Source organism: Choristoneura fumiferana, chromosome 22, assembly GCF_025370935.1.
Source record: "Choristoneura fumiferana chromosome 22, NRCan_CFum_1, whole genome shotgun sequence".
In the NCBI taxonomy this organism is placed as follows: Eukaryota; Metazoa; Arthropoda; class Insecta; order Lepidoptera; family Tortricidae; genus Choristoneura; species Choristoneura fumiferana.
In genome coordinates, this window is record NC_133493.1 from 10,322,959 (window position 1) to 10,335,870 (window position 12,912).

General features: G+C 37.6%; 1 protein-coding gene across 2 annotated transcripts; it reads right to left on the bottom strand.

The window, feature by feature from the left end:
* Positions 1-685: 685 nt before the first annotated feature.
* Positions 686-9,113, bottom strand: LOC141440278 (odorant receptor 4-like). Of its 2 annotated transcripts, none has more exons than XM_074104748.1 (7): positions 9,062-9,113; positions 7,502-7,691; positions 6,837-6,933; positions 6,236-6,340; positions 5,698-5,786; positions 3,075-3,141; positions 686-770 (listed from the first exon to the last, which is right to left on the bottom strand). In XM_074104748.1, the coding sequence occupies exons 2-7, from the start codon at positions 7,621-7,623 to the stop codon at positions 717-719; spliced, it is 534 nt and encodes a 177-aa protein (XP_073960849.1). In that variant the 5' UTR covers positions 7,624-7,691; positions 9,062-9,113; the 3' UTR covers positions 686-716. The 2 variants fall into 2 exon arrangements, with proteins under 2 accessions (XP_073960849.1, XP_073960848.1); XM_074104747.1 differs by lacking the exon at positions 9,062-9,113 and adding an exon at positions 8,129-8,770.
* Positions 9,114-12,912: the final 3,799 nt, after the last annotated feature.

Genomic DNA, 12,912 nt, shown 5'->3' on the forward strand with positions numbered 1-12,912 from the left:
ATCATTAACTTAAAGCTCCTTCTTAGTCGCTTATCTAGGTATATTAATAATGATCGTTTAAAGACGAGCGAGCATTACTTAGCTTTGACGAGATCCATTGGTCATCTATGGTCTTCTTCATCAGGTCCAGTTTACTAAATGATACTTTCTGAATGTAAATGCTTATCTTCATGCTGAAAATGCCAAAATCACCATAGGTGTGCCCATAAAATTTGAGGTTTACCCTCGATTTAACTAGGATCCCATCATCAGATCTTGACTTGGTGACAAAGGGACCACCTCAAAAGAGTACCCTTTCGAATAAAAAAAGAATTTTGAAAATCGGTCTACAATTGACTGAGTAATCGGCGAACATACATAAAAAAAATACGAACATTGGAACATAGAACCTCCTTTTTTGAAGTCGGTTAAAATCAGAAATTTTACGTCAGGCCTCAGGAGGTTAAATCATGGTGTAATAAACCGGATCGCTCACGCCTTTAATCGAGTTTAGTTCAGCTGCCGTGGCGTGTGCTCCACTGCTCCGAGAGGAAGGGCTACGATTTAAGACGTGAGTGATCCGGTTTATTTCGCTATGCGTATTAGTTTCATGTTCAAAACCATTTAAATATGGAAATAATTGTTTTAATTAAGTAGGTGGCAAAAAACAAACAGACGATATAAAAAATACTAAGTATTTTCCTACATAAATAATTTAACAGAGTAAGTATATTAGGTTATTTGTAGACGGTTTTCAAGAGAGCGAAGTATGACCACGAACGGCTTAAAATCTGAAACAAAATAATATATTTTTAAATACTGAAGCTGTCTGACTGTATCAACAATCCCCGGGCCAAACCCTTCTATGTACAGTCGAGGTTGAAAATATCTTTATACTTTAGTACCTACCTCGTCACAATCGTGTATCGTTTCTGACAATTATATACAAAAATTTCAAACATGAAGTGACAGCGCCAAGGTCGTATTATCTACAGTACAGTGTAAACAAATAATTGACCTCGACTGTACGGTCAAGGAGTTTAATTAATGGGCCACCATGGAACTTTTCAAAGGAAAAGTCATTACGATTTTCCTTGTTAATTAATGCGATGCCACAATAACATTTACTGTGAAACGGTGCCATTGTGGCTTATGAATTAAAATCCTTGACCGTACTAGAACTAGAATGCTGTCATTACAAATATTTAAACATAACTCACCAATAATTAGGTACCTAACTGAACAACATACAAAAGTTGAAAACCCCCCGACAAAGTTCAATATCTCAAAAACTCGGTTGTGGGTGTGGGTCGGTTTGGTTGGTTTTGTTTGGTTGGTAGATCCACCTATTTGTTTGAGAGTTATGTAGCCATGTAAAAAAATATCATCTAAAAATTGACTAAATCATGTTTGGGAGTTTGGGAACTACGAAACCATACACAGACATAGACACACAGATAAAAACTAACAACGACCCTTAGTTCTGCGTTGTGATTATAAAACTATGCAACGAGTTCTTTACATTTCTATACTGAATTATTTATTATGGAATATTTTCTTCGCAAAATAAACAATTTCATCATCGAGTTACCTATCACTTTCAATAACCAACGTAGACTCGACCCGCTTTAGAATTTTTTCTCAGTAACCATCAATATATATACTCACTAGAGACGTAACTAAGGCGTTTATTGTGACAAGGTCGTACTGCGGGTCCAGTTTACAGTGGTTTCTATAAATTATAATCTTATGTCAAAACGTAAATAAGTCAATACTCTCGTCATTAGTTACGGGGTTTTCCATAAATGGAAAAAACCCAGTATAAAATTAGGTTTCTTCATCTTTTAAAAAGGTCAAAATATGTACCATATTAGTGACTCTCAGCACTCTATCGAAAAATATGACAGATGTATACTTAACCTACCTACTTAATAGATAGGTATCTATCAGCCAAATAAGTGGTCTTCCAATTTTTAAACAAGTTCCTATCAAATGAATATACCTAAGTATGTCGCTAAAGTCGAACTTTCAAGTTGACAGACAAGTCTATTGGCGTTACGTTATGTTGAAAAAATGACTTTCTGCCAAGTTTCTTGCGGCGCATTCTTCTTGGCAATGATGGTCATTCCGAAAGCGCTGGTAGTTTAAAAAAATGACGTGTAAAAGTGCCCATTGCGGCCTATTTACTGAATAAATGATTTGAATTTGAATTTTGAATTTGACCTATTGTTTTATGACATGCAAACGATTATCAACTTGAGGGTGGTAGACCACATATTTGGATGGTGGTACCATGAAGATCGTACCGTAGTTAATAATCCTTTCCCATCGTATTTTATCGGAAAACGTTCGTATTTGTCAGCCTCAGTACTTTGCTCAGTACCCATCAAGAGAGCGTAGGGGAAAGTCGTATCGAGAGATAATTGATATAGTGGTTGACACCTAAGTTAAAAAAATATTCAATTTTTGCTCAATCTCTGCGTCTTATAGGTACTTCAAACTCATGGTTTGACATTTAATTTTGTCACTTCACTATACCTACTAAATAATGTGCCCTATTTATTTAGTACGAACAATCTTCAAACTTATACATTTAAGCGAGCAATTATTGTATAGTAATCTATTTCCGGAATCTCGGAAACGGCTCTAACGATTACGATGAAATTTGGTATACGTGAGGTTTTCGGGAATGAACAATCGGTCTTGCTTGGTCTTATCTCTAGGTAAACGCTTGTTTTCGTGTTTTAGTCGCACATGTACTTTATAAAATGCATTCATAGACACGTCGGCAGCATTCGGCATTAGTCATGTCAATCTGATTATTTTTTTGTGGATTTTGGTCGCCTTCCGTGAAGTCGCCAAGCGGAAGCTACAGTTACAGCTAAGTTACAGCGGAAGTCCAGCGTTGGCCTCCACGGCCAACTATGCTGAGCTGGGACCGCTTCACGATTTCGAAAATTCTTAATACTTACTTGTTTTTATTTAAATTGTGTTCTCTGTAATTTGCGAAGAGCGAATAAATATTTCTATTTCTAAATCGTGTGTTCTAAATTATCACGATGGGAACGGATTCTTCAACATATGAACACACTGACCGTGGTAAATGCCCGCAGATTCACGTCAGCAAAGTTAGCAGCCGTCAGTTTACAGGGTCTCCGAGCTCTATACACAGATAAAAAAACATTTATTCATAAAAAAACCGGCCAAGAGCGTGTCGGACACGCCCAAAATTGGGTTCCGTAGGCATTATGAAAAAATTAAGTAATATTTTTCCAAGGATTTCGTATTTTATACGGAATCTTCCAAGTTTAGGTATATCTTAGGTATACCTTAGGCTGCTATTTACTCATAAACTACTAATAATTCTCAAGCAAACTTAGCCGTTATAGTTTTCCTTGAAAGTTTGATATACTTACTTACTACCATCCTGATTTTTTTCAAATTTTATCACCCACCGGTTTAGATTTTAGAGAAATTTGCACTTTAAAGTTGAATATTTCGCAAATAAATCACTGAATCGAAAAATCGTTTTAGCAACCCCCTAATGGTTGTAAAAGACCTATCCAACAATATCCCACACTATAGGGTTGGATGAGAAAAAAAAATCACCCCCACTTTACGTCTAAGGGAGGTACCCTAAAAAATATTTTTTTTAATTTTTAATTATACCATTTTGTCGGTATAGTTTACTTATGTATCCGTGCAAAATTACAGCTTTCTAGCATTGATAGCCCCTGAGCAAAGCCGCGGACGGACGGACGGACAGACAGAAGCATGATCCCTTACATAACCGTTTTAGTCCAGCATTGGTAGAGGTCAAATAGTTCTTAAATTAATTAGGGGTTCTCATTCTTTTCGACGAAATATTATTCGAAAATAATTCTTTTGCCAAACTGTTTTCTTTCCCAGTACCACTACCATGATTAAACAGTGACCGTACTCGATAGCGACGGCGTAAATTATTTGTATGGACAATTATACAGCGCCCCTACAAATAATTTACGCCGTCGCTATCGAGTACGGTCACTGTAAACTAATGGTAGTGGTACAGCTTAGGTACGATTTTTTCTGAAACCATACGTTTTACGGAACGTTCATAGAACAAACCTAACCCAGCCTACTGTGTTCTATAAAACCATAAGAAAATACAATGAGACTAATTTTTGCTTCCGGAGAAAACCGAGAGTTGGGAAATTAAACACTTTAGCAATTTGGGAATAAATATTACTGCGAAAACCGCTGCCTGGACCGCTGTGCTGACTTGTTACATGAAATATGGTATGGAGATTTTTGAGCTCCTGGGAGGGCCATGTAGAATAGTTAATCCCGGAAAATTGTTTAGTTCCCGCGTGATAAGCATAAACGAGTTGTTGGCAGGCGGAGTCACGGGCAAAAGCTAGTCCTGTATAAAGTAAATTAGATTTTAATGCAGATTTAGTCGCGGGCAAAAGATATATGTATGTATGTAAATACTATATTGTACATAAAACACAAAAATAATACAAAAAGAAAACAACAAAACAAAAGAGTACAAAGGCGAACTTATCCCTAAAAGGGGTCTTTTCAAGCTAAACTAAACAGGAAAGGAAAACTTAAAGATAGGCGAACAGTAATTACTATATATACTTGTATGAAAACAAACCGATTCACGTCCCAGGGTGAAACCTTTTAATAATCAATTTCACTACTATTTCCTTAACAAAAGTATGGAATGTGAATTATCAACATGACACAGAGTACAAAAGTTCCCTGGTAGGTACAGTCGAGTTCATAAACTTGTGAGCAAAAATTTGATCGAAAATATCTGAACACGCTTCCACTATTAACTATAGAGTTTATACATAGAGTCGTGTTTAGATATTTTTGAACAAATGTTTGCTCACAAGCTTACGAACTCGACTGTACATGATTTACATAGTTTGTCCGACTGTACTTACTTAGTTACATTAAAACATATTGCATAAGAAACAGCATCAATATTGCAAGTGCTCTAACTTTCTTTCTGCAGTGCATGTAGATAGAACTTTCTCTACCTTTGCATTGGATAACTTTTATTTTAAAGCATAAGATTTTTATTACTAGACTCAGCGTAGTGAGTATGAGTATTGATTTTCCACCGGCGAGACGAGAATTGAAATTTGTATGACGGCGCCCGCGGCGCCCTGCATACTCAATACATACTCAATTCTCGTCTCGTCTCGTCTCGCCGGTGGAAAATCACCATAACAAACACGATCTGTCATTTTGTCGCTTCTCGCTCTCTAGGCGCCAGCGACACAGAAAAGACGTGGGACGGGGGCCTTTCGCATGTTGCGACGACCCTTGAATCAGTTTTCATACTAAATGTATAAAAACGTCGCGATGTCACATGTAGGTATACCTAGTTTGTAATTTTCCATTCGTTCGCCTGTAATGTGACATGCAATAAACAATTTTGAATTTGATTTTGACAGAAGAGACGAGACGGAGACGCGGTGCGGACGTGACGCTTCGACGTCTGCGCCTCTCCGTCCCGTCTGCGACGCGCCCCCAACCCACGTCTCTTCTGTGTGCCAAAGGGCGCCAAAGACATGACTCGCCCGGGGCGCCTAAATGGGTAAGGCCAGCCAGCTCAGGTTGCGGGAATGGAATGGAGCAATCATGCAATCTGAAGGCAGCCTACTTATATCAATTATGGTTGAAAAAGGCTATGAAGAGAAGACTAAATTGACAACCTACCTAGCCAAAACGAAGAGTATATTCTTCTTCATGCTCTGGTCCATCTGATACCATGAAGTGTTGTAAACGGCTTCGCTCAGTTCCATGCTCTGAAAATTAACCACTTTTTAGTTTTCATTATATTTTTAACACAGCCTTTATTAAGCAATCTCTCTAGTTTTTGTAGAATAGGTATTATTAATAGGTATTATATATTATCCAACCTGCATATGTATACCAAACAAGTCACTCGACTACTGGAAGTGTGTATGTGTTCCAGCCGTCCAGCTGTCTGTATACCATTTTTTTAATTCGTCCAGCCGTTTTAGCGTGAAGGAGTAACAACACATGCACGTACTCACAAACTTTCATATTTATAATATTAGTGGGATGATATACCACCACCAGCACCACCATCACTGCTGCACCACCTGCTGTAATCTAGCCCTTACTTCATTCTGTTAAAAAAGGTTGCCTGGAGGGATCGCTTTTAAGCGATAAGGCCGCCTATTACTTGCCATCATTGTATTGTATTTATTGTATTGTATGCTACCCTCACCGATCGCATCAGCATGTCCCCGAAGTAGCATAGCAGGAAGATCTGCGTCAGGCTCATGAAGAGGAAGGCCAGGAACGAAAACACCACGCTCATGTCCTCCAACGACTGCATGAAACAGGGCGACTATTATACCGAGAAAACTTCACAATATGCATAATGTAAGTACAGTAGAATAGTAGTTCTATTACATAGTTAGTACAAAAACAAACCAAGTTTACATCTTACCTCACGTTAAACAATTTTAGCTTTAATATGCTATACACATCTTAGTCAGAAAATTTTGACCTTAACAATTTTTGCGTTGGTTGCATGCAAGATACCTACTAATAGTGAATGTGAAATTTGAATGTGACGTTTAGCAATGTGTTTTATTTTTAAATTTCACTTTTAATACATTTATTGTCTTCCGACTAGAAATTTAAATCCGATCACTACGCTTCTTTGCGACAAAACTGTGACATCTGGTAATATCGTAACTTTGGAGACAGCACAGTTTTGTCGCAAAGAAGCGACTAGAAGTGGAAATAAGACATCAGCAATCGTCTAAAGACAAAGCAAATTAAAAGGAAGTAGTAACTATAATAAGTAAATTATAACATACCGTCACATTGAAGCCACTGAGGCAGATCAGGACAGAGCTGGAGACGATATTGAAGAGAGTAGACTTAGAATACAGGATCTCGATTTGGTCTACTAAACTGATCAAACAAAAATAACAATTAGTTTGTTCAAGTAATGGCAAAAGGCAGCTTCGTTTTTATACGGATACAATACGTGGGGCACTGTATTGTTTTTGATTTCCGTTAATTTTAAGGCATATTTACTGCTTCGAATGGAGTATTTTTTTTTAACCAATAGCCTAAACGTTTAGAAGATAATCAAGAATTAATCTTAATTTATGAGATATATTATATTATATTTGATTACATGCATTGATAAAAGACGTTTAAAAAAGTGTGTTCGCTTGATGTCACTCTTATTAACTTTGCGGAGGTCCATATCAATAAACTAAAATAATTTCTTTGCTTACCCGGAGTTGAGCAAAGAAATATTCTTATGTTTTTGTATCATGTCAATGTTACTCCTTCAGGATGGTAAATCTTACGATTTGATCATTTAAATTAACTGGTGTACCTACCCTACATACTTACATTGTATTGTCAATTTGTCCTTAATTACCAGCTAATTTTTATTAATAAGTGAAACCGTTTGTTGAATTTAACGGCAATAACAAAACGGCGTATCTACCGAAAAGCTCATAGTTACTGAATCAATTCCTGGTGTCTCTTGACAACTTCTACAAACTTCCTCTTTGCGTCTTCAGCCCTCTGAACCGACCAGCTATTGACAGCGCTCTGGAATCTCTTCTGCAGTATCTTAAAGTGCATCTTGATGTATACGCAGAACGCATAAAAGAACGAGTCCGTGCCAAACACGTTTGTGAAGACTATGAAAGCTGGAAAAGAGTTCCAAGATCTGTAAGTAAATAACGACGCGGTGGCAATGGCAAGTCAAGAAATCTAGGTGGATGGACGTCGCAAAAGTTGCGGACAATTGGTGAATATGGATGACAAGTTGTCGTTAATTGTAGCGTTCTATGAGGGAGAAGGGCGAGCGAGAAATGTCGATTTTCCAGGCCCACGTAGGGCCCCACGAATTTCGATACGCTACCACAAAATGAATCACAGTTTAATATTTTTAACCTATGAGGGATTAATTTAAAAACGAATAATATTTTTAACGCCTTCAATTGATTTTGTACCATATTGTAAATTCAGCAAGATCGAATCGAAATTTGTTTGCTCGTACTCGTACCTACATTAATGTGATTTTGCATGCACAATCCTTGGGAAAGGGTTAAAAGAATAACAAATCATCAATCCAATGACTTACTCGACCAAACCTGATGAAAGTAGACAAACGGCCAGACGTTCTTCTCATACGGATCAAAGAAGTATTTTATATGAAATGGAAAAATCACTTCGCTCATCCCAGTCTTCGCATAAGTATAGCCCATAGCCGAAATTGGCAAAAAACAGAAAGCCAACACAACGACAGAACAAGATGTCAATTGCATTCTAATAAGCGTTTTTAGAAATTTTGTTGAGTCCTTTACATTTTTTTTGATATCATCGTTAAGTTGTTCGTCGTCTCCATCTATCTTAGGGTGTATAGCTTTGAGTTTATCAAATATTTCAATGAAAAGATCTTGATTGAAGTAGAATGGTAGCGTTTTAGCTGTTGAAAGCAAACAGATAGTAGCACAAGGGGCTATGAAAGAAAGTTCTAGAAAACTCTTTCCCAGTTCAACTCCTTCTATTAACCAATAGAATTCGCCGATAACATCCGTATTAAGCCAGATGAAGTTGAAAACAAATAGAACTGAGAAAAAAGAATCGAAATTTGATTTCTCCATTGTTATTCCCGAAAACATTAAAGTTAGTTTTGTTATTGCCAGTGTTCCTTCGAGTTCTTTTGAATTCATGATTTTTAGATATTACTGATTCTTTTAACTTTTTTTTAATAATTTTGTTGCTGTCAAAACTTCTTTAGAACTCTCCGTGTCGTCAACAAATTTATAGTACAATGGCGATCTGTCCGACGAACAAGGCTTTATAATACCAACAATTAATTAATGATTTCAAACTTAAAAGAACTTACTTCTATGTTTTATTCTTTATGATCGGAAAAAATAATGTCTGTGTTTCATTGTTCTGATACAATACCTTTTAATTAGCGTAGAAAGGATAATTAAAGGACTTGTAACTAAAAGGTTTCGTTCATTCAGACCAAAGATTCAGACAACAAACACAGGTATGTACTTACAATGGAACAAACACTCGTCGGTCAATTATTAAACACCTGTGTTTACCCGCGGCTTCGCACGCATAAATCATTAAAATGCAGTCTAATTGATACCGTTATGAAATTTGAAAGTAATTCATAGCTAAAAATGCTTCCATTTAAATTTGAATTAAAAAACTTGGCTAATTATTCTACGTTGCTTTATATATTTTCAAATGTGTTTGCAATCATTTTTGACCAAAAATTATACCCTAAAGGATTAAGTGTATAATCCCCTACCTAACAACACAGGACTAACATAACAAAGTGTTAAAACGGCTTTACCTAGGCTCTTTATTCTAAGTAAAGCCAGCAGGTCATCCTTTTCCCGCCCGTTATCAAGAAAAGGATGACGTGTCTGAGAATGAATAGGCAACATTACAGGTTTTCGTCCTTAACGGTACCTATAGGTAACATTCATATTCAAAAGAGTCCCTTCCAAGAGATAAATCCGACCTCCTTTGTCTATTTTTTTTAATCCGTTGAAACTGGCCAGCGGTGCTTAAAAAGAATTGGGATTCGAAATTCGAAGTCGGAAATATCAAAGTGTCGTTGGTTATGGTTGTCGGTAAAAGGTTTGAAAAAAAAAGTGTTTCGCGTTTGTGTCTGGCCGCTAGCAAACTAGAGACGCCGTTAAATTTAACATATTTTAAGAAGATTGCCGATATTTTTTTAATTTTTAGAGTTCCATGCCTGGCACAGGCTTTTCTTGTTGAGGTAAGGTGAGGCCTTGGTGAGGCAATACGGCCTCAGGTCCTACCTATCAATTTAGGTTTAAAAATTAATATCAAATACTTAGGCCTGCAATTATTTACAGCTAGCGAATTTCTAAGTTCACACAATAAAAAAAATAAAACTTTTAATGTGTATTTTCAATTTTGATACAAAAACCATGGAAATCAAAATCTAGAGGGGACCTTGTTACGCGCAACGCTAACTATAAAAGGAATTTGATCTGTGATTTTTTGAACAAAAGGCAAATGAATTATTTTGTAAATCATATTTATTAAAAACTAAAACTATTAATTAACACTATCCAATTAATCTACACTAAATTGTTTTTTGGTTCAATCAGTTACTAATTATATTATATTAAATAAAATAATTACACAAAAATAACAAAAAATACATTAAATAACAAAAAAAATAACTAAACTAAAATAAGAAACTAAATTAAATCTAGATATGTCCTCGTGGCATTGTGTCCAAAAGACTGGCAGCGCCTCCTCGCTGGATAACTATGCTAATGAGAGTTTTTTGACAGGCTAAATAGCGCTAGATGGCGTTAGTATCGAGAGATGCGTTTGACGTAACGGTATTGCTTGCGATTGACCAATCTAAATCGTGACACAAGTGTCAAAATTGACAACTAGCCTGTCAAACCCCATTCTTTGAGAGGTAGCTGCCGGCCCTTTGGTCTCTAGTTATATCTTAGTTATATCAACGAGGCGCTTTCGTAAATCTAACACTTAGTTAAAGCCCCGCCGGCATCTATTACGGCATCACACCTGCTCCGCATCGACCGTATCAAGTTTTCGCAAAGGTCTGAGCCCCGCAGAGAGTCCCACACCCCATCAACGTGTGTGATGAGTGCAGCTTTGGTCCTTTCGGCTTTGACATCCCACCGTTGGACCATTATGGCCCACAAAGTCTCCATAGGATTGAGATCCGGGGAGCGCGAGGGCCAAGGTATGGTTTTTAAACCTGGTTGAAGCTGGAGCCAGTTTTGCACTAGGCGACACTTGTGTACGGGGTTACTTTCTTGTAAAAAGACCAGCTCAGAAACTTCGTCCGCCGGATAAACAAGTCTCACCGTTGGCAACATTGTCTCCTGCAATATCTGGAGATAACCAGCTCCATTGGCCCTCTTTGGCAAATAAATAAGCTCCCCAGGACCAGCTGCACTCATCCAAGCCCACATGTCGACCGTCACATGACCGGATTGCTTTGGGACGTTCTTGGGGTCATACCTCGTACCGTTCACCCGCCATAACAACCGACGACCAGGTCGGCTTGATTCGAATGTCTTTTCGCCGGTGAATATGGCCTGCGAAAAATCGAAGTCTCGATATTCGCGAGCGAAGCGAACTCTATCCGCTTTATGCTGATCAGTTAAAGAAATTCTTGGTACTGGCTTTTTGTGGGTGATGCCGGCGCGGTGCAATGCGATTCTAACTGTGTCGGTAGAGCAGTCGTATCGCTCCGCAAACGATCGCGTCGAAGTAAACGGGTGCTGTTCGAAAGCGCAAACCATTTCGTGTTGACGGTGGTCGCCGATGATGCGGGGTCGTTGTGGGCGCTCCCTGGTCTCCACGTGACCTTCGCTATCGAATCGCCGAAGCCAGCGTTTCACAGTGTTTCGCTGTGAACAAATACGAAAATTATAACCTGTTTTTTTTTATAACGCGCGGGCACTCATAATCGCATTTACTGTCTTATTAGGTAGGTATACCCTGTACCCTCATCCTAAGTATACCGCGTGATAGAAAGAAGTGGTCAAAACGGTTGTGATTCCAATTGCATTACACAATAACTCCTCTGGTACTATGATCACTTTAAGGGGCTGTTTCACCAGCCAGTCATTAATTTTATTTGACGGATAAATGTGATGCCGTCTTCGTCTATTTGAACAAAACAAACAGAGACGGCATCACGTTTATCCGTCAAATAATTTTATTCAAATGTATTTATAACTTCACACAAGAACTTCTGCACAGATTTTGATGAAATTTAGTAATGTAGACAGGCTAAGCTGGAAATTTCCAAAAATGGCATCGTGATTTTACTAACGTTTGCATATAAAACGTCTCTAATCCTAGCGATTGAAAATTCAAGACTTTATCCCGATCCCGTTGGAACATCGGGATAAAAAGTAACCTACGTGTTATTTTAGACGTCCAGCTACATACCCAAAATATTTCATCAAAATCTGTCCGGTATTTTTAGCGTGAAGAAGTAACAAACATAACACACATACACAAAATTAACACATTTATAATGTTATAGGATGAGAATAATATAAGTTACTTATGGACAAATTTAATTCATCAGCGATTTGGCTGATATTCCTTCTTAAATCCCTCATGGCCACAATAAAGTTTCTATCATCTACTGACAAATTTCTACCCAACGCCATCTTTAAAATTCAGACAAGTAACGTAGCAACAAAAGTAACGAACGTAACGACACGGATGGTATATGTAACTGGCCGCTTTGACCAGGCCCTCACTGTTTCCTACAAGATATTAAAAAATGTTTTTTTTTCTAACTTTAAAGAATGGTTTTAACAAATATGGAAGCCCTAATTGGCTAACCAAGTAAGGGGCGACCCAAAGACTGTCACGTGCAAACAGATGCTCATGTAGACCGATAAGGTAACAAACAAACAGACTTACAAACTTTCGCATTTATAATATTGTGGGATCCACCAAAAAATATTTTTTGTGAAATTTATTGTATTACTCATTAGTCAGATTTAATACCCAATTAAAATAATATACTTAAGTTACTTACCGACAGATTTAACTCATCAGCGATGTGGCTAATATTTCTGCCCTCGTCCCGCAGAAACACCACACGGTACCTCTCTGTTACGGTCAAATTTCTGCCATGAGCCATTTCTTATAAACTTTTCGTAAGGGAGGTAAGGTAACAGCCCGGATGGTGTGCAAACTGCAACTGGCCGCGCCGCGTAGACTGACCCAGCCCTCATTGTCTCCTACAAGTTATAAAAACATTGTTTTTTATAACTTTAAGGTACGGTTTTAACAAATTCGAAGACCCTAATTGGTTAACAAAATAAGTGGGCGGGTCAAAAAGAATCATCACTTGCA